Genomic DNA, 23,144 nt, shown 5'->3' on the forward strand with positions numbered 1-23,144 from the left:
TAGATTGTTGAAAAGTCCATTAAAATTGCTTCACTTAACTGCTAAACATTGTTACCCATTTATAACAATGACATTTTTTGTCTTCTCAGACTCAGTTTCAGACCTTTAGTTCTCAGACCCCAATCTGTCCGTCAGCTCCAACAGTATTAACTCCCCAGCCTACCCCGGTTGCACCTCCATCTGCCATCCCTGTTCAAGGCATTTCTGGGAGTACCACCAACATCTACTCCAAACCAGGAGCAACTCGTCCCACCTACCCACAGCATCCTACCACAACCACTGCACCAGGTAATCTGTTTCGCACTTAATGCTGATCAGGCAATTTTCTATTTAAAATATGTTAATACATGAGTTACCTTGGGTAGCACAGAGAAGTATGTTTATACTTTAGTAAATTAACTCTGTGGTAAAATTTTATGGGTGCATAGTTTAATATATATACTGCATACATATTTTATAATCCTTATACACACGTGATCATTTTCTGAAAAAGAAAATTTGGAGACTTGCAGGCGAAAGTAGCGAAGTGACATGCTGAATTGTAGATAGTTACCAGAGACAAGGCCGCCCAAATAGCCGATACTCATTCTTGATACACCTTAATCTCTTACCATAGGACAATCTCATCATCCCAGGATTCAGTCTGGTGAGCTTTTTGCTGCAATATTTGTATGGCCACAATATCCGGCCTTGGGTCTTGTCTTTAATCCATCCTTGTTGTAAGGGTTGGTCAAACTATGAACCGACTTTCTTCACAGTTCTATTTTTCTACTGTTCTCACTTGCCAGTCTATAAGAGAGGCCAGTCCATGTTTTGATATTATTCATCCATGCCATCTTAGTCTGTCCACATTTTTCCAGGCGGTGTGCCTCGAGTGGACTTCTTTTCCTGAACACTTCCACTCCGACCCAGTTTGCATCACATGTCCAAAATATTTGAGCCTTCCTGAAATTACTGCCTCAAGCAATTTTTCTCAATGCCAACTTTCTGAAGAACCTACTACTCTGTCTGACTGTCCATGGCACAGTTAATAATGTCTGAGCCCTTGGGTAAGGAGATCAAAGCTGTACACTGTATTCCAGGTGCAGTCTGAACAAGGTTCTATAGAATTGCAGAAATCCATATGGTTTTCAGTCATCAACACACTTGGAAATATTACATTTGGCCTCCATATCCTTGCCATTAATATGGGTTGTGAATAGCCAGTTTTTGCTTTTGCTTAGTTTCTCTGCCACTTCCTTATTCTTCATTATAACTTATCTCGCGTCTGCCTGTAATTAACTCATCTTTGTCTTTGCTAATCTTTTTCCTCTTTCCATGCCTTTTCCAATCCATGTCCATTTTCTAAAGTTTACTTTTACAATTTCTTGAACTTACTTTTCTAAATTCTAAATTGGTCCCAATCCTCAGGCTTGCTACTTTTTTTGGCCACCTGAAAACTACCACCTATGATCTAATATAATTTTTTACTTCTCTTGTTAGCCACAGTTGGATCACTTTAACTATTGGGTTTTTCTGCCTCTAAGGAATGTATATTTGCTGTAAACCATCTATTAATTCTTTAAATGCTAACCATTACCTGTCTGCTGTCATAATTTCTGATGTAGTTTCCCAATCCACCAGAATCATTTGCTCCTCGTAATTTTGTCATTCCCCTTTGTATAAAATTAAGACCCTAGTTTCAGATTAAACTGCATCATTTTCAAACATAATGTAAAATTCCACCATATTTCTCAAATCTGCTCTACAATGAGAATATTAATTACTAATTATTAATCATGGCATAATATTGTGCCTAAAATGTCCTGTTCTTTAGTTGATCATTCCAGAAATCCATCAGTAGATGTTCCAGAAATTAGTCTTTCATAGTATTAATGCAAAGTAAGTTCACCTGAGTTGAAGCTATCCATGGATACTGCATTACCCTTTTAACATGCACTTCTAATTTCATTGATTTGTTGCCATGTTCTACATTATCTCTACTGTATAGACAACTGCCACAAATGGATGGTGCCCCTTGCTATTTCTCAGCTTCCCCCAAAATGAATTCTACATGTAGATCTTCCAATCTAAGATCCTGTCTCAAATGTACTAATCTAATCCTTTATTAACAACACAACCCCACTTTCATTTTTCGCCTGTCACTCCTAAATCTCGAATATCTCTGTTATTCAGTTCCCAGCTTTGGCCACCCCTCTTCAGCCATGTCTCTATAATGAAAAATTAGATCAGACCTGTTTTTCGATTCGTGCTATTAATTCAATTACCTTGTTGCAAATGCTGCATGTATTCTTGATAAATATAACTTTATCTTTTTAACTTTGTTTTTTACCCTATTTAATTTAGTCCTGTTCCCAGTCCCTTCCAGTTTGGTTTAGTTTTCTTCCTACCTTTGCTAGATTTGATTCTCACCTGTCCAATACCCCTCCAGGTTCCTGTCCCCTGCCAAGTGAATGTAATCCCAACCCAACAGCACTAGCAAATCTTCATGTGAAGGGGATGTTGTACCTGGTCCTGTGAAGTTGAAGCACATCTCATTGTGATGGCCCGACCCACCCCAGGCCGAGTTCCAGTGTCTCCGAAATCTAAGACCTCTTCTTGCAACATCTCTCCAGCTACATGTTGATTTGTGCCAATCCCTATTCATTGCACATGGTACTGATTACTGCCGTTGAGATCTTGCTTTTTGATCTGTTTCCAGGCTGTATCAAACACATTTTCAGGAACTCATCTCTTGTTATTATGTTTTCCAGCATAATTATACCCAGAAGATACCTCTGTAACCTCCAAAACTCTCTGAGATCTTAACTATTTTGTCTATCAATTTTCTTTGCTCCAGGATGTCTTCAATTGCCTAGTTCGGGAATACTTCTTTCAATCTCTTCCCCCATCTTCCCTCAAATTCTCCTTAAAACTTGGTCTTTGACTGCCTATTACAATATCTGTTTATGTGGCTCAGTGAAAAATGTTGTTAATCCACCTCTGAAGCACTATGATAAAGGCACTTCATCAATGCAAGTTATTCATTTTAGGCACAGTATAGGTTTTAGGTGTTGTAGCTGCCTGAATCTTTTCCCAAGTTCAGAGTTGTTTGCCATGCCTGGCCTAACAGTGTTTGAATGGCCTTTATAATTCTCCTATACTTTGGAACAGAGTATAAGAATGAAAAATGCACTGCTGAATTTAGAGGTTTGAATGCAGGAATTGAGAGCCTTAATTCATGGTGAGGTTTCATATGAAAAGTATCTGCCAAGGAGTGCTAATGAAAAACAAGAAAAGATAAATTCAAATTAAACATTGCTTCAATGGCACTACTTGGATTCATTTTAATGTCTTTTTCTCTACAGCCTTTTCACAGTTCCAGAATTTCGGACAGCCAAAGGTTCCTCCAAGTGGACTCCCAGCCTATCCTCTTCAGAATCCTTTGCCAGGTTCAGGGTTGACTGGCCCATCTCTACCTACAGCCTCTCTGAGTGGTCCAACAATTCCTGGTGTCTCCATGCCAAGGCCATCACTAATGACCCCTGCCTCTATGCCATCCTATCCATCGTCTAATACACTGCCACCCTGCCACACAGTACAACCTGGGCCGCTGCCAACTTACCCATCTCACCATTATCAACCCCAACCTCCTACGTCTCTACCAGGCATTCAGTCCACCTTCCCTCATCCCTCTGGACCAGGAGTCCCTGGGGCTCCATCCTCCAAGCAGTTCACATCTGCGGCAGTTCCTCCTCCTCCTCAAACAGGTACTCACTTTCTAGCTGCTATTAAATGCTCCGCCTCAATTGACAAATGCATTAATTGGACTTGTGCCACACTTTGCATGAAGTTTAAAACAATGTTACAAGACCTTGCCCTTAAACTGATTGCATTTTTAACTAATAGATTATTTTCAATTGTCAATTTACTGAATCTGCCAAAAAATAAACCTGCTTAAATTTGAGCTTGATTTTGAAGAACAATCACTGATCCATTCTTGGGTGCGACAAAAGCAAAGACTGGTTTAAGTTTCAGTTCAATAGCAGAGCAAATAATACAGCAATTTACCTTTTGCATCTGGTTCATGTGAAAATTCCAAAAGAGCAACGTGTACAATATTTAATTTTGCAGCTTGCGTCACATTTTCTAATGGGTAGGCATGACTTTTCTGCACTGTTGCACTCCTTTACAGATGTATTATAAGGTTAATGTTCCTGAAAATTATGATATACCCACCCCTCAACCTCCAGTTTTCTTTCTACAGCATAAATCAACTTCTGTTTTTCCAGCACTCCTGAGTGTCTGGCTGAAGAACAACAGAACAGACCCTCACAGGAGGCTTTGTGCCCAGTCTCTCCACTTGTACAGAGAATGGTGCCTGGAATGTTGAAGCAAGCAACAAAAATTGTACAGCAAATAAATCTCATTCCTAGTTCCAACTGAAAGCTTGTTCCATTTGCTCCTGAGACACCAAACCTTTCAAGATTTAAACCTTGCCATTTTGTAGTGTTGCATGAACTTGTTTGGATATATAGGCAATTGTTCTTCAAACCACTTGTGCATGGCTAGGCTTGTGAAGCCAAGAAAGAAGCTTTCTGAATGGTTTTATTTTGCAAACACCAAATTAATCCCTAGATTAATGCATTAATTAACGCAGCTAAGAATGCTATGGAGTTTATCATCAATTGATGTTCTTGTGAATAGTTTGGCAGCAGTGGCCTGTAGCACTTTTAAGGCTAATTTTTTGTGAGGCAGCAGTTTACTTTGGCTGTCAGTAATCTGAAAGAAAGCTTCTCTTTAGAGTTTGAAATAAATTATTTCCTCCCCATAAGTACTGAACAACTGGAAAACACATTGTTGCTTGCTTATGGAGGCTGGTTATTACTGAGGGAACTGGCAGAGGTTGACTCCCTGAAACCCTGTTATGAGCAAAATTGACACATGCATGGATGTCTGTCTTAACCATTACAAATCAGCACAAACTGTCCTAGCTTAGTCATTTCATTCAAAACTTGTATTGTTTATTCAGTTGCTAAAAAACACATTTGTTGAATTATTTGTATGATTCAGAAATGGTTTTCAAGGATGTTAAGGAAACAGAAGCTCCCATCCTGCCAAGTCTTGGTTTCAGATTTCAGGCTGGCATGTTGAGAGTTGCCAAGTTGAGGCCAAACATCATCCCACCAAGTAGGGGAAGGGAAAGATTCTTGTCCATTTCTCCCAGTAGTTCTGTGAGAATGAAATTGCCCATCACTAGAAGCACTTTACTCTCCAACAGTGTTGAATGTTGGCTTGAGCACTCAGAACTGAGAGAATCATGAGTGTGAGCAAGAAGTTTCCATTTTCTTCTCACTTTAAGAACTTTGTTATTTGATCCCATATTCTGTTCATTTATTCAGGGTTCCATTCTCTTAGCTGATGGCATTTGAAGCTATCCTGATCCTGAACTTCTGTCAGCAATGCTTTCTACTTGCTGCAGAGCTTCTGACAGGAGACGATTCTGCATTTTTCTCACTTATTGTCATGAAGGATCTTTGATAACTTTGGACAAGTTTGTGAACTTGCATTTGGAGAATTGCAGATGCAATTATATGTCCTCCTACTCTAAGGCACTTTGATGCACAAACCTGTAGCATCAAGAATTTATTGTCCCTATTGATGTAATTATGATTGAAATTATTTATTCTGCACCAAATCCTATTTGGATTAGTACTGACTTGATGCTGAACTCAGAATTGTGTTTATTGATAAAACACTGTGGGTCGCAGATCGGTAAAACACAATGCAGCTAGTTGTTGACTGGGTGACTAAAACAAAACATGTTGCTAAATTTAGTTTCATGGTTATTCTTAGTGAAAGTTTCTGATACTGGCATGGTTGCCTGTCTTATATGAACAAGTCCTGTCAGAACTGGGTTTGCTAGATCTTGTAACCAGAAACTTGGTGTTCTGCAGGTACAAATTTCAGGAAAAGAAACAGGTGCCTAGATTGTTGGCTGTGTTTTTGTTTAATGCTACTGATGCATGCAACTTCCAATTGGTGTGAACAGGCCAGACCGCAGCATGTAGAAGTGTTTCCAGCCTCATGTCTGCATTTCCCTGCAATGTTTTGTCGCTGTTGACAAGAGTCCAATATGCTTTTCCTATGAATTCCTCTAAGCTTAGCCATCTTGGGGAGCAAGTAGATAATCTTCAGGCAGGTCTCAATTTATTTTTTCTTCTTATTCTCAAATCACCTTGTGATCTCTCGCATCCAGAGTTTCCCAGTCACGTTGGAATTATGAAGCCCTGCTGTTGGGCAGTCAAATACCAGGGTTTCCTTCATTTCTTAAAAATATCCCCAATGTCGAAGAGAGAGGATCAACTGAGTGTCCATGTCGGGGCAGTCCAGAAATACAAACCATGTAATGCCTTGAGTGGAGTACAAGTGAATATCACATGCTGCACCACAATTATAGAGTCCTAATGCAATTGTGCAAAGTTCAGATAATTTCTGAGGATATCAACCTTTTGAATAATAGATTTGTTTTTGTTAATCTATCGTATCTATTTGCTCACACTCTTATATAACGCAGCTTTTCACTGAACTACCTGTCCATCTATTCACATTATTTAGCCCATTATTGTCTGTGATCATTTTATTAGTTGACTCTCAGTTTAATGTCTATATGTTGAGAACGCAGCACGTGGTGAATATTCTACAAACAGGTTGTTTCATGTTTCACTGGGAACTTCCACATTTGTAGTCTATTGTAAACGTGCTTCTAGATTATTGAAGCACAAGTTTGAGAGATGATGTCAAAGGCTAAAATGATTTTTGGTGAGTATTTATAGATAAAACTATGGTTGCAGATGGGTGGGTAAGGATCATTTGGTACAGCCTTAATGACTCATCAGTTGCTGTCCCTCACGGATACTCTGTAGATCATTGATTCAGATCCCAGCTCAGATCCATCTTGAGTATGTTCTGAAAGGTTTGTTTCTACAACTGACCCAAAACATGCCTGAAATACGAAAAACGAGTGCCTTGTGATGGATGTCTATTTGGAATCCATATTTTACTAAGGGCAGTGCAATGATAGACCTTCAGTGAAGGAACTAGAGCACTTGAAAGAACCATTCTGTTTGGTATTAGTGTCTGTGGTTAGAGGAACCTAATGGTTAGCCGTTATTGAGCCCATGCATCCTAATCTAATCCCAAGTGCATAGGGCAAAATCAGTTTTCAATCTACATCTCTTTATCTCTGAGATTCAGTCAGCTTGTTTCTGATATCACTAGGAAAGGTCTGCTACAATCTTTAGCATAAAATAAAGACCATTTATTCTTCTCCAAACGTCTGATCCACATCATCCTTGTTTAATTGTGCAAAAGTTAGTGGTGTGACTATTTCAGTATTGGCAGAGAGTTGTCATACTGTTCAAATCATCTACAGAACCACCAGGAAGGCTAAAATTTCTAAACTCTTGGAAAATCCCCCACCTTTGCTGAATGATATGCCTCAATTAAGGACATTTTTAAAACCTTTTTTTTATCTATGATTGCAGATAATTTCTTGCTACAGTTTCTCTTCACACAAAGCTTTATTGTGGTTAATCCTGAAAGTTGCACAGCAGATTCTATCATTTTAAAAGCATTTAGTACATCATGTTTAGTGGAGCAATATTAACAAGGCTGGAAACTAACTAAACAGTTAGTTGTAAAAGATGAGGTTTAAGAGTTTTTGCTAACTGATAACAGTGCCATAGTTGCTCAGGGTTCACCAGCAGCTTTTAGCTTTAGTGCTAAAGTTTGGATCCCACATTGACTAGTGCTATCTACTTATGTTTGATTGTGCATTTTATACTTAACGTTGCTGTTAGGGTTAATTTTTCATGAAGAGCAAACCTGCATGCTTCTTGACAGAAGTACTCCTTTATAGTGCAAGATGGTAAAGGGTAACAACATGATGCATGCTACAAGGGTTAATATTCATTGCTAAGTGCTGTACTTTGTTGGCTATATGATAAATGCCAGGCGATTGGGCATTTGTATCTCCTTATTCTAATATATAATAGGCAAATTAGTACTTGTATGTAGTATTCTGAGTATTATCTTGATTGTCCATAGAACCTCCCTGTATTCTTTGGTTTTTCAGGATTCCTTCCATGGCTACAAAACCGCTCTTGTGCATCAGGTGAAAGGATAATAACAAGTGTCCTGGCTGGATCAGCTAGCCTTGTATGATGGCTTTTCTGTTGAAACGTTAGTGTTCTTCATGACCTGTAACTCTTTTTGCATCTGAGATCTTTAGATTTTTCACATCTGTTTTAGTCCTGTTCTTACAGAAAGGGTTCTTCTGTCTAATTCAAAAATTAATCTATAAACTGATATTATATCTGTTATACAGTATGAAGAACACTGATGTTCCGTTGTTCAGTTCGTGTTTTTTTTAAAGAAAACAGTTCTGTTTCTTGATTGGAATGTTTACTTGAGACATTTTGAAAGTTACTGTTGTAACGAAACTGGAGCTGGATTTGTGCGATATGTTGCACCAATCCACTGAATGCCAGGCTTTCACTGAAAGATATTGCTGTTTCTTTCTTTCCTGTTTTGTTTATTTTTCTTAAAATTTTAAATCCCCCTCATTAGATTCTATAAACTGTTTGTTTCTTCATTTCTGAATTAGGCAAGGTGACCTACTTTCAAGCTCTATGTATCCTGCTGTTGAATAAATGGTAGGATATGTAAAATCATTGGTTAAATCATTGAACTTCTCTTCCTGACACTGTCCACTTTTTCCTTTGCCACGAGGAGCAAGCTATTTCACTCCCATCAGCATCTTTCTCTGTGTGATGGGTGTGAGCTCCTGTTCTGCACCATATGAAACAGGGCTTTAGTACACCAAGGTGTTCCCAGCTGATGCCATTGAGTGGTCATGTTAATAAATGTGAATAAGTGGCTTAATCCAGACAGCGGAGCTCTTTATGGGAATGGTCAAACCAGAGCTTTTTTCTGTGTTAATCCCTGCTAAAATGAATTGTCGCTTTTTGTTCAGAGGTTTCAGTAAGTTGCCAACAGGTTCCATGTGAAATAGCATGCGTTTTCAGCATGTAGAACCCAACAGATAAGAAAAAGTGACCCATGGGATTATTGATGATGAAAATGCTTAACACTGCACTTGAAGACTTGCACTAATAACTTAGTAATTAATGGGTGGTCCGTTGCAGACTTCATTGACCTCTGTTGTAAGGTCACAGACGTTGTGGTGAAAGGTTGTTCCTGCTGAGATTCATCTTGAGGTTGTGACTGTACATCAAACACAGTACATTGAAGGTGCAGAGGCAGCAATGGAAAGCTTAAATATGTCATTATGCCCGACCGAATGCTTTTCAAAGATTCTTTCAAGATGCCTGGGGGTAGATTATATTAAAGTGCTCTCTGGTACCAATAATGAGGGTCTGTGACTGAAAGCATTTAAATATTGAAGCTTTGCTGTGTTAACTTTATCATGCACAAAACAATAATGCTGTTACTGAGCTTGATGTAGTAGAATTGAAGTGATTGTAAACTTTAAAAAGCATCTTTGTCAGCAATGTTATACACGAGACATCTTTGCAAATATATATCGTGCTATTTACTTTCTTGACAAATGTGCTTTCAATAGGGTTCCAGGATGGATGGAATGACCCCCCGGCAGTACGAGCAGGGCAAAGGAAGAAAATGGTAAGTTATGTTTTCTTGCAAATTGTGCAATTGGTGTTTTAGTCCACTTGTGGTGAACTGAATTTTTTATGCTGTAGTATTTCAAATGGAATACTACATGAGCTGGTAGTCAGGGGAATATGCATGAAGCATATGAAAGTAGCGGAGTGGATAAAACTGGGTCATTTTCTTATTACATTTCTGTATTTTTTTTTTCTCCACTATCCTGGCATTATTCACTGTTTGAACATAAAGGCACAATGACTATTTATCACATGCAATAAAGGGATGTTTGTAATTATGGGTGACTTTAACCTACATTTACGACTAGGATGAGGAGAAATTTCCTCTCCCCAAGAATGGTAAGCCTGTGAAATTCGCTACAATAGAAAGCACTCGAGGCCAAACCATGATATGATTTCAAGGAGGAGTTGGATATAATGCTTGGGGATGAAGAGATCATGGGGTTTGGGAGTAAAGCAGGAACAGACTATTAAGTTGGATGATCAGCCATGATCATAATGCCTGCCAGAGCAGGCTCAAAGGGCCACGTGGTCCAATGTGACTGCTGTTTTCTCCGTAACTCTGCCTGAGCCATTCTCGATGTACACCAGAGTTCCACTTGCAGTTTTTCACCCCAAAGCTGTATTATCATAAAACTGGTGCTTTTCATCTGCTTGACTGAAGTAAGACATTAAACTTTGACTTGCTGTTGACATTATTTGACTTAGCATTATTTGATTAGAGTTAATGTGGGAGAGAATTTGAAGAAATGGTAAATGTGCTACTTGTAGAATAGATTTGTTCTGAGGGGAAACTAAATAGCCTGGCATTATGGAGGGAGGGCATAGTGGTCCCTTGTTTGGGATTACACAGTGCCATTTGTGAAGTTTTGCCTAGAATTTGACTAACCTCAGCAAATTAGGTGCAAGTATCAGACTTCTATTTGAATTGTCAAGATAGGTGTGTATTTATATTGAGCCTTCATGAATCACCACACATCTTAATTCCAATATATTAAAAGAAAAGTTTAATTGATTCTCAGAATATGGACGTGGCTGGAAAGCCTGACTGCTATTATCCAGTTTGAATTGCTCTGAGAATGTAGTAATGTGACAATGTTTGGTTAGTCCATTTCAGAGAGCAGTGCAGTCACTCAGTGATGTGGGACTGGAGGTAGAGCAAGAACACTAATCTGAATAGCACTAGTGAATGAGTTCAGTTTCAACAACTTCATGTTCCCTTTATACTGATATCAGTTTTTAAAGTTATTTCTTTTGTAAATTCTTTTTAGAATTAAATTTCTCACATATTAGCGTGGAGACCTGAACTCGTTTTCTGAAGTTTTGGTCAGTGCCTCTGGATTGTCAGCATGACTATTAGCTTATCATGCAGTATAATTTGCTGTCAAAGTCGAAACGACACCAATACCACAAAATGTAGAACGAAGTTTGAATCCACATTTCTGTTCATTTGTACACATCTTAAACTGTGACTGCTAATGAATGTGAAATTTTGAGTAATTGGGATTGTGGGGTGAGATCAGAACACAGTTCTTTTGTGAAGAAGAGAAGCTGAGCGACTGATGCTTCCTTGGGGATCTGAGTAAACTACAAATGGTATTTGAAAGTCTTTGAAGCTTCCAGTTTGTTTTGATTGGATTTTTATTGTCAAGTATATCTACTTCATTGGGTGAAAGAATCAAGCGAATGATCCAAGGAAGGGATTATAGGTGGTGCAGGAAAAGGACTGGTCATGTGAAACTTGGGTTGTTCGTTTATACTGCAGTATAATACCAGTCAAAGTAGGAGGTATCCTCTTTTAACATGTCAGCAGTAATCCCCACCTTAATCCAACCACCCCCCCGCCCCCACCTTGCCTCCCAGCAGATAGCACAAGAGCAAAATAAGCCATTTTACTCAAATAAGAACAATTAAACTTCCAAATCTGTATTGATCAGGGCTGCTTAAGTGCTAGTTGACTTCATAAACAGTTAAATTCTATTTGGAAAAGCACTGAGTGTTTATTAGCCCTGCTTGAAATTATTTAGCTTTCTAAAGGAGAAAGCAGTCTTCCATTTTACTTTGACTGTAATTGCTTTCCTTCAGTAGATTTTACAGTTCAGCTGAGTGACCTCTAGTGGGCATGATGAGCTTAGAGGGTTAATCTGAAAATCCTTTTAGTTTTGGATTCATGGAACCATTAACTGCAATTTCAGTTTGTGGTGATGTCTCCACAGTGCCTGTAGTCCAGTCAGCCTGTGTCACTTGTTGTTACTATCAGTTGTGTTAACCTTATGCCAGTGATGTTAACCCTTCCGATGGTACATTTCTGCATTTGTTGAGGAACAGTCAAGAGATCAATCTCAAATATGTCCAACAAAAGTGAAAATCCCATTGATTCTTAAAATTGATGTTATTCTCTAATGAATGCAACGCATAAACAAAGCGTCAAATAAAGTACAGAGTTAAGACGACAGGAAAATATAGGCACAGATTCCCCCGACCTATCCCCTTGTTCTTAAAAAAAGAATTGCCTACTGCCTCATCTGTTTAATTCTGGATTTGATTTAACCACATTGCCTAGCAAAGAAGCAAACTTTGAAATTTTTTTCAAGATGTTTTGTTACCTGTTATTCATCAGTCATAAGACTGTGAAATTAGCAGAGATTTTCTTTCTGTTGCATGTGAAGTCAAATCTCAGTAAAATTGTCATTTAAGATAACAATTAAGTATAATTTCCATTTTGTAGAGAAGAATTTATTTTGAAAACAATAACTTGTGTGTATAATAGCCCTTTCAACATAGTAAAATGATACCCAACGCTTTTCGCAAATGCTATCAAACAAACTTTGATACCAAGCCCCACAAAGGTGTTAGCACAGGTCATCCAAGGTTCCGTCAAAGATTGGTTTTAAGAAGTGTCTTCAAAAAAAGGAGAGAGTAGAGGGTTTGTGATACATTTAGAAAATTCCAGAGCTAAATGCCTCGGTATCATTCAGCACAGTCACAAATGATGGAATGAAAGAAATCAGGGATGTCAGAATATCCCAAGTATTGGAAGAACTCAGAATTTTTAAAAATGTTTTTGCACTGTCCCAATAATCAACACTTGACTGCTTTTATCAGCAATTTGCTAAGTAATTTTTGGTGTTCTTACCTCTTCGTAGATGTTCTTGTGCAAAAAATGTATCAGTTTAATTGTATTTTTCCCTGTCCCTTTTTGGATGAACTCATTGTTGAATGAAGTGAATAACATTGCTGCTGGGAATGGAGCACGTCATTTTTCGCACTTAGTGTCCTCTATTATCAATACTTAGGATATCTTGTTGCAGGTTTCAAGGTATATTCTCCAATGTAACAATGCCAGGCTAATATTAACTGTCACTTAGACTGAAGAGACTAAGTTAAGGAAAGTCAGCACAGATTTGTTGAAGCCAAATTGTGTTGAATTAATTTACTGGAGTTATTTGATGAGGTAGTGTAAAGGGATTGATAAATGTGTTATGGTTGTTCTGCTGTGCACGGATTTCCTGAAAATGTTTGATAAAGTGCCAAATAACAGGCTTGTTGTCAAAATTTAAAGCCCATGGAATAAAATGTACAAAGTGAAGTTGAACGAGTGAGAGGAAACAATGCTGATTGTTTTTTTAAATGTGGAAGAAGCTTTTTAGTGAGCTTCCAGATGTCAATGTTAGGAACACTGGTTTTTCTTCAACCTGTATTATTGACTCAGGGTAGGATTTTGAAATTTGCAGATGCCACAAAACTTAAGTACTATGAACAATGGGGAGGATCGTGATAGAATTCAAGAGAAATCAGAAGGTCTGGTGGAATGGGCAGACACATGGAAGATGAAATTTAGAGCTGAGAAATAAGGACACATGCGTTTTGGTAGAAAGAATGAGGGGAGATAAATAAAACAAAGAATACAGCTGTAATAGGTCTGCAAAAGTCAAAGGACCTGAGGGAATATGGGAATAAATAATTAAAGATTGTAAGGTAAATTAAGAAATAGTTCATAAAGCTTATGGGATCCTGAAATTCATAAGTAGAAGAATAGCCTACAAAAGGAGGAAAGATATGATGAGCCATTGTAAAACACTGGTTTGGCTTCAAATGTGTCGAATTCTGGATACCCTGCTTTAGGAAGGATGTGAGAGAAAAGAATTAAAACTACATTTCCAATTATGGCAAACTTCAGTGACTTGCTGAGCCATTTCAGAAGGCAGTCAAGAATCAACCACACTGCTATGGGTCTGAAGTCACATATAAGCCAGAGCAGGTAAGGACAGCAGGTTTCATTCCCCAAAGGACAAACCAAATGCACTTTTACAAGAGTAGATGATAGTTGTTACGGTCCATGATTGTGATATAGCTTTATATTCCAGGTTCATTGATTAAATTCAAATTTCAACCTGTACCGTGGTGGATTTGTACAGCAAACCGTGGCCCTGGCCCTTGCACAATAATCTAGTGCCACCACCTCTCCTTGAAATGAGAAGGATAATCATCTGAAGAGAAAAATTGACAAAGTCTAGGGGGTAGCTAGGAGTGTTGGACGAGCTGAGTTGCTCTTGTAGAGAGTTGAAAAATGTGGTGCTGGAAAAACACAGCAGGCCAAGCAGCATCCAAGGAGCAGGAGAATCGACGCTTCGGGCATAAGCCTTTCTTCAGGAAGCCCTGAAGAAGGGCTTATGCCTGAAACGTCGATTCTCCTGCAACTCGGATGCTGCCTGGCCTGCTGTGTTTTTCCAGCACCACATTTTTCAACTCTGGTCTCCAGTATCTGCAGTCCTCACTTTCTCCTAGTTGCTCTTGTAGAGAGCCAGCAGTGGGCTGAATGGTTGCTTCTTGTGCTGTAGTCATTCTACAGCACAAGACCTAAACCTTCAGATCTGGTTCAGAATCCCGATTTCTGACTCAGAACAGGCAAAATGCTACGGATTGCTTTCCTGTAATTGTTTTTGGCCTATCTCCTAATCAATCCTGCAGAACTCGTGCTGCACAGCAATCCTCATTAATCAGTGAGGGAGTCTTCTTCGAAATTTCTCTCCCTTTTAAAGCACTTGCTGCTATATTCTGGTAAGTAAAATGTTTAAAGGTGTCAAAGCTGCCGAAAGAAGGTGAGGCGCTTGTGAGAGGTGGTGTCAGGAGGCGAGTGAAGTGGCAGGGAAGCAAGTGAGAGGGTGAGGCAGAAAAGGGAAGCAAGTGAGCAGGCAAGAGCATGACTGAAGGGATGCTGTGACAGGTTGAAGGTAAGAGGGATTGGGATTGGGAAATAAGATGGCAGGTAAAGTGGGTACTTCGCAGGCTGTGGCAAGGGGGAAGATTGGATGGTAGGGAGGAAGTGGGTTATCACAGAGTAGGGGAATCTGAGGATCAGGATTTTGTTGGCTATTCGTTGGTTAATTGGTTTAGAGAGGGTGAGATGTGTGTTCAGGGGCAGAGAGTGAGAGTTAGGCGGTGGTAATCAGTTTGGGTTGGACGTTTGCTGGGGTTAGAACAAATTTTCATCTGTCTAGCATTTCCTAGTAACAGTTAGGTGAGTTAGAAACTTTGAAGTCAGAGACTCTTTCAGAAGACTGCCAAGGAAGATAATTTTCAGGGAGACAAGAGAAGAGATTTCCAGGGCCAAGGCTGTAGTAGTTTCCAAAAGCCCTCTTGCCACATTGAGGTGTCAGAGACCCTCCTTTAATCAGGTGTAGTCAGCATGGGTTTGTTTAGTGAAGATTGACAAATTTGATTGAATTTTTTAAGGACAGATACAGGATTGTTGATGAGGATAATATATTTGATGTAGTCTACATGGAAAGCAAGAGGAAACCTTATTGAATCGTGAAAAATATTTAAGGAGCTTAACAGGACAGAGGTGGTTTGCCCTTGTGGGAAATTGTAGGACCAAGAAAATAATCTGCCTAATTGCCTATTTAAGACTTCTTTTATCTCTCTGAGGATTATAATCTGTGAAATTATTTACTGTGGAGGCTAGGTTGTCAAGTATATTCAAGGTGAGATGGATATCTTTCTAATCATTGCGGGAATTGAGGGTTACGGGGAAAAGGCAGGAAAGTAGAGTTAAAGGTTATCAGATCAGCCGAGATCTCATTGAATGGCAGAGCAGACAGAATGAGCTGAATGACCACCTGCTCCTATTGGGCTATGGTCTTTCAGGAGACTGACTGACTGCCAATGAATTCCATAGAAGGAAGTCGGAGAAATTTGTTTTTCTGGACCTTTTGTCATGAGATTTGTATTTTGTATTATGTTGATCATGAGACATTACATATACTGAACAAATCCCAACATCTTTGACCTTCACATTGCCTGCAAGCTCTGAAAGATTGCATATTGCAACTATTGTAATCTTACTAAGATTTGGTGTTACTCAGTCCATCTTCATGATGAAGAAAATATATGTTTGATGAAAGACTTCCTCTGATCCCTTGTTCCATGCTTCCCAGTTTTCCATTAGCTTTATGTATTATGTCTATCAGTTTCAAGTTCGTCATTTGAAATTCTTAACTGAGTGATATTCTTTAAGCTTTCTTTAGGCTTTTGGATAGAATAGAATAGATGTTCTATTTTCATTTGAAACATTTACAACCCAATGTCATTAAGAAAATAAGAACAGAAAAATTGATATTAATTGGGCCATTCATTTTGAAATATTAACTTTGCTTACCTACCTTTCACACATACTTTAGGTCAGCTAGGTGTGTTCTTGAAGTGACTAGACATTGGTCAGTCCTTCCTTTGTGATCTGCAAGTGATGCTGCCAAGTGCCCGACTTCAAAAAGGGTATTTTGTTTTATGTAGGCTGGACACAGGACTCCAATCCTACCGCTGCAGCTGGCAAAATTTAAGTGCGGTTAATAAATTTGGAATGTAAAGCTAGTTGTTATCATGGACCATGACCACGATCATTGACTGTTTGGTTTCTCATTTAGGGAAGGAAATCTGCCATCCTTACCCAGTCTGGACTATATGTGACTCCACACCCACATGTGATGGACTCTGAACTGTCCTTTGAAATGACCTAATAAACTATTCAGATCAAAGACAGTTGGGATAGGGATGAAATGCTTGGATGCTAACTCCCACATCCCATGACATTTTGTTAGAAAGTCAGTACACCTCACTGGATTACACCAGAGTAGTTCAAAGAGTAAGGGGTTTTTTTTAGTGAAATCATCTGAATTGTAGAAGGATTATAAGATTTAAATAAAAAGCAAAAATAAAATCACCACTGTCTCATAATGAATTAGCCCCAGTTGTGTAGTAGAGCAATGTTCTGCATTTGTCAGAGAAACATGTGTATTACTATTAGACTCTATCCCATTGCTGTCCTGGCTCCTTTTTACTTCAGCCACCAGATGGAGACTGTGCTGATTATTTTAAATAAAGGGGTTCAGTATACACATAGTATCTGCATTATAACATCAAACAATGAAGTTTTACAAAACCCAGTTTTAGTACACTGTCATTCAAGAACTGAGGAGAGACTTGACCGTACAATTGAAAGACCTCTGGTCTGTTTATGACCGGGAATCTCCCTCTCAGATTTTATGCAAATTCCACTTTTATACATTTTGTCATTATCATTTTCAATGTTACCATTAGTCAGTTTGTAGAAATGAGCAATGCCTTGATCTTTTTGAACCTGTTTTTGACTCAATGTCTTAGTGTTTTTGTGATAGCTGCTATTTTATAAAATGCTCTTCATTTAAACTTTCAGCTACCTGACAACTATACTCCTCCAGCTCCCATTACTGCTCCTGTTGTGAATTTCCCTGCGGATGTCCAACAGCTTCCACCCCAGGGCTTTACGCCTCAGGAAATCAGTCAAGGACCTCCAGGGGCACCAAAGGAGGCCAATTTACAGGTCTGTTCTTCCCTGACTGTGAAACAAGGGGCTTTATTTTGGTTCATTGCTGCGTAGTGCCGAGATTATGCTTGTGAACTATAATGAATAAAGCTGTGCGAATGACTTGCTATTGGCTCTCAATATGTAGAAGTTAAAAAAAAATTATATCTTGCTTGTTTGCAGATCTCGCAAAATATCACCGCTAAGCTTTTTTTTTGTTTAGTATCTTATTTAAAAGGCAAAGAAAGCAAATGACCAGACAGACATACTTTTAACAACAGTAGCAATATGCTGTGAAACAGAAATACATTAATACAGTGTATGTAGATCAAGGACTTCAAAATGGGTTTTGATGAGGTTATTGTGAGAAACCAAAAGGCCCAAAGATTTGTTGTTTTCCAGAAAGATTTTTTTTTAACCTTCTCCCCAGCCATTGTTTCAAGACTCATTGCAACCCCAGCTTCTTCTTGGGTTCTCGACAGGTTTCCAACCTTGCATTCACTCCATTCCAAAGGTCATTGACTCTCACCCCTGTAATATCACTAGTCTCCCCTTCACTCATGGTATATCTACTGCTAAAATGCCCATCTACATTTTTACCAAATCAAGACATGACACTTGGCAATCCAAGTCTCACTCACTAATTGTTCCTCTACCTGTGGGCTCCGAGAACCTCTGTGCCTCATTTGAAGTTCTTATTGTTGGAATGCATTCCAACAATAAGAATAAGTTCTAAATGCATTGGATGTTAATTACATCAATTCTGGGAAGGAGTGATGCATTTGCGATAGAGTAGTTTCAATACTACTCAATATTGTAATGGATGCAGCAGTTTGGATGTTCAAATTATAAACCTGCTACTGATTGGAAGTGTTGTACATCAAATGTCACCCCCAGTGATACCCCTGTTTAACGGTTTCCTGTTACACTCTCCGTTCTCCCAAATGAAATTGTTTTGGTTTTTGGGAAAACAAAGAGCAAGGTAGAGCAAACTGAGAGGATTCTCAAAATTTGGCACTGGCACATGGAGGTAGCGGGATTGCAAGCCTTTGGGAGAAGGGAGGAGAGAAAGAATCCTCTTATTCGCATGCAGGATGTTTGTCTCCTTTTAGCTTGAGTTGCCTCCTTCAATTCACTTGCAGGAAGAATTTGAGCTGAGCAGATTGATTTAATTCAGTCGCCATTTTAAAGCATTTTACATTTCATCACGGAAAATTCCCTTCCCTGAAGAACGGTACTGAATCATTTATCTAAGTGCCAACTACTTAGTTACCAAATGCATTTGGGTGTAAGAAATTAAAAATGAGAATGGAGTGCTCGCAGGTATAATAAAAGCACAGGGAGGACCATTTTGAAGATTGGAAGTGTGTTGTAGTTATAAGATTTTTCATGTTTTTAACCCTTCAGTTAGTGATATGATTTTTCCCTAACTTCACTGTGGGTATAAAACTTCCAAATCCAATCCAGATAGAATGGCAAGTTTTCTAGCATCTTTTACAACGTGATCTCATTGTGCTGCCCATTGACCAATGTGACTTGCTGCTAAGCTGATGTACTTGACTTTGCACTAAACTGCAGGTTTGTCTAGGGGATGTATGGCTGTTGCATATACAATGCCTCTTTCCTTTGGTTCTCTTTTCAGTCATGGAAAGCTGCACAGTAATTTGCTGTGATTCTCTTTTCCTTGTCATTTCCAGCCACTACAGCAGCTGCCCACAGAGAAGATTGTGAAAAAACAAATCCCAGAAGAGCACATGGTGTTGAAGATGACCTTTGATGGACTGGTACAGCGATGCCTTTTAGCTGCTGGTGACCCTGTATGTCATTGTTGAAATAGTACTCCTGTCATTTGAAATAAGTAGATTGCCTAAATTTGTGCTTGTTCTACGTTCGTGCTATAAGTGCATGCATGTATATTATGTTTTATAGCAGTCTCTATGATGGGGAGCTACTAACTTCTACACCTTTGCATTTAGATTACTGTGGAAACAATGGTTATTTAGGATGGTGAAACTAGGTTACATACTTCCAGTCAGGATATAAGGTACTTTAGCCTTTTGGATGTTTTAGAGTTGGAAAATATTACAGGGGTTTTCAGTCTACCATAACAAATATATCTCAGGATTAAGACCACAGAAAAGTTTGTATTCTCTTTACATTTCCTTCCCACTCACCACCACTGTATCCCTCAACCAAAAACAGTTCAGAATACCTATTTCTGTACATTATTTCTATTCCAGCTAAGAGAAACTTTGAAGTTATTGTATTACCTTAAGTTGTTCACTCAGTGAATCATGCAAGAGACTGGTTGGCAAGATTATTCTATAATAGTTTACAATAGAGGAAAGTTCAACTGCATAGAACAGTGGCAGCATTGCATCAATGTTCAGTATTTTACAGCTTCAGGACAGTTGTGTTCATAAAGTGCCCAGCCCACCAGAGACTTAGGTTTAGTTTTTAATTGTTGATTACTAGCTCCTGTGAAGACTTAACTTAATGTCAGTATCTTAGCAGGCACCATGCTCTCTATCTTGTTATGGTATAAGCAGGAAATTGCAGCTTTTTAAATTTATTCATCTATCCTGTTAAAGAAGAGACTTGGAGCTCCACAAAGTTCAGTGCAAACCATTGCAAACATGGGGGAATGTTTTGCAAGGGATTTTGAGTACTTCTGTAATTTTGTAACTGTAAACTTCCTACGTGTTAATTACAAATACTGCTTTTCATTTTAGAAATACACTGAACTATTTTAATATGATAATCTGAGTAACTAAATATTTGTTCCAAGATTTAGGTTTTGGTGTGTAGGTTTTACTGCATTAGTCACTGTGTGTGTGTGTGTGTGTGTGTGTGTGTGTGTGTGTGTATACACTGGAGTCTCTCCCTCCTGGGTGGTCAGGTGCCCAGAGCAATCTGAGCCAAGATTGGAGCCATGCACTTTATCTGGATTATTTTCGAAACTGCACTTGATGGGGATTTTCCATATCTGGATGATGATGGTTTTATCAGATGTAAATTCTACTTAGGGTTTAGTATACTCTGAAGTTAATCCAGTCTTTTATTATTAATTTTAATGGGGTGATAGGCAGGGGTTAGTATGGCGAATGCTGTAGTTTTATTTGTGTACGTCTTGCTCTCGATCTGTTGACATTCATCTGATAGCCTGGCTAAATAGTCAGTAGAATCGAAACCAGCGATAGTCTGAGTGCTCTGTATTCATATTAAAGTATTATCTCTTTATGTTGGAATTCTTGAATTAAATTTTTGATATTAATCATTGTTTTAATTGCAGTAATAATGTTGAGAAACTTTCTGGCCGTGACACTCATATTGCATGTATAGCTGCACTGGTTACATGTTTACCATGAGACTAGCTTTTAATTCCAGATTTATTGATGAATTTGCTGCTTAATTCACTCTTATATTCGTTTGTGAGATGTGGCTGTCACTAAGCATGACCAAGCTTTATTGCCTATCCCTAACTTTTATTGAACTGAGTTGCTTCCAAAACCATTTCAGCGGGCTGTTTAGAGAGTGTGTAGGCCAGACCAGGTAAGATGGCTTCCTTCCCTACAGAACATTAGTGAACCAGATGGATATTTACAACAATTGACAAAGTCACCATTAGACTAGCTTTTAATTCCAGATTTTTATTGAGTTCATATTTTGCCAGATGCCATGGTGCAATTTGAACCAACATCGCCAGGACCTTAGTCTGGGGACTCTGGATTGCTAGTCCAGTGACATGACCACTATACAATACTATGTTTACTCCTGGCCTAGTACATATATTAGTTTTGTTAAGACACGGAGGTGAACCCTTTTGTTCATTAAACCAAACACCCATAAAAGCTCACTTCACCTCATAATCTGTTAAAATATGAGTGACGGAGAACTCACAAATTCCACTATTTAAAGAAAATAACATCAATTTATTTTTTAACTCTAAAAGTGAACATTAAACAACAACTAATCACAACTCTAAGCCCTCCTTTCCCTTAATGGCTTATTACTTGCCTCCAACTCTATAACAATACACTATTCTAATAAGACACTTATTAAAATTACATCAACTTAATTTCAAAACCACACAGCTGCTGTTGTCTTCAGTGACTTTCTTCTGACTGAAGATCTCCCTGGGTCGTCATCTTTCTTTTTACTGCGAATATGTTTCATATGAAAAGATACCTTTGGTAGAGCGTGTTTCCTAATTTCTTGGGTCTCTGTCGATGGAAGTTGCTCCCTCTGCAGTTTTCAAAATGTCTGCATTTTTATGTCCTCAACGTCAGATCGTCACATTGGTTTGATGTTTTAATATTCTGAAGCATAATTTAAACTGGTTAAGGTTAAATCTTCTCAAAACTGGTTAAATTTGAATTGTTGTCCAAACTGCAATGAAAATTCAGATATCCATTTCACAGCCAAATGTTACATATTTTCAATTTTCCAGTACACTGCCATCTTGTCATATACACAAATGCTTGTAATTTCTCGGTTCAGAACAGCATTCATTCTCTCTTAAAGGTACAGTACGTGCCTTCAACTTCATAACAGTTTATTTTAATGGCTTGGGTTAACTAGAGACAAAAATTGAAAGAATTAAGCTCAAATCCCTTTGAAAACTTTGCATCTAAGTAGATGCACAAATAGTCCCTTCCTACTTGTTCAGTATGAATCCTGAGTTGAGGTTTTGTGCCTTTTTTTGACTCTTCAATTATTCCAAACCACCTGAATTTCACCTTTTAATCATGTTTCCATGTCTCAAACTGTGTATGAAATTCTAACGTAAATGTGTTACATTGATGATCTGGAAAAACTCTGCTTTTTCATCCAACCTGATTTTTAAAAACTGCAGTGTCTTCCACATCACAGTGTGCGCATATTCAACTTCATCCAGAAGTCATGTAATCCCATTGTAATGGGGACAAAACATACAAAACACATCAAAAGTAGTCTGGCCCTGATTTAAGGCATTCAGTACCAGGCTTTTGTAAGAATAGTACCTCCTACAATCCAGCTATGCCTTCATCATCTCCATTTAATTTCTCCCTACATTCGCTTCAGCAGACTCCAGAGTTGTACACTATATCAGCTTAAATAATACTAACTAACGCTGTAAATATTACAGGCATTGTTCATGTTTTCTTTGTCTCTTTAATTAGAAACAAACTGCAGAAAATACTCAACAAGTCAGGCAGCATCCGTCAAAAAAGAAATTGAGTTAGTGTTTTGAGTTGTGTGTTTCTCCTTCAGAACCTTTTTGTCTTCCAACATGTCAACTTTAAAATCCTCAACCTTGTTTGCACTTACAGCTTTCAGCAAAACTACAGCAGTATATACCCCATTCTGCCATCATGATTAAGCCAGGGGATCAACCTTGGTTCAATGAAGATTACATGAGGACATGCAAGGAACAGCACCAGACATACCTAAAAGTGAGGTGTCAACTCAGTGAAGCTTCAAAATGGGACTGTTTGGATGCCAGAGCTAAGTGATCCCACAAACAATGGATCAGATCTGAGTTCTGCAGTCCTGCACGTCCAGTCATGAATGGTGGTGCACAATTAAACAGCTCACTGGTGGAGGACACTCTACAAACATTCCACTCTCAATGA

At 38.6% G+C, this 23,144-nt stretch overlaps 1 protein-coding gene across 2 annotated transcripts in view; it reads left to right on the plus strand.

The window, feature by feature from the left end:
- sec31b (SEC31 homolog B, COPII coat complex component) overlaps positions 1 to 23,144 on the plus strand; it is an 84,909-nt gene that overhangs the window by 54,625 nt on the left and 7,140 nt on the right. Inside the window, exons 20-25 of one of the 2 annotated variants that reach the window (XM_072583105.1) lie at positions 90 to 288; positions 3,348 to 3,749; positions 8,117 to 8,155; positions 9,626 to 9,684; positions 17,401 to 17,547; positions 19,227 to 19,346. In XM_072583105.1, the coding sequence (XP_072439206.1) occupies positions 90 to 288; positions 3,348 to 3,749; positions 8,117 to 8,155; positions 9,626 to 9,684; positions 17,401 to 17,547; positions 19,227 to 19,346 (966 nt within the window). The remainder of the gene's footprint in view (positions 1 to 89; positions 289 to 3,347; positions 3,750 to 8,116; positions 8,156 to 9,625; positions 9,685 to 17,400; positions 17,548 to 19,226; positions 19,347 to 23,144) is intronic. The other variant, XM_072583106.1, reaches the window with a different exon arrangement.

This window comes from Chiloscyllium punctatum, chromosome 13, assembly GCF_047496795.1.
Source record: "Chiloscyllium punctatum isolate Juve2018m chromosome 13, sChiPun1.3, whole genome shotgun sequence".
In the NCBI taxonomy this organism is placed as follows: Eukaryota; Metazoa; Chordata; class Chondrichthyes; order Orectolobiformes; family Hemiscylliidae; genus Chiloscyllium; species Chiloscyllium punctatum.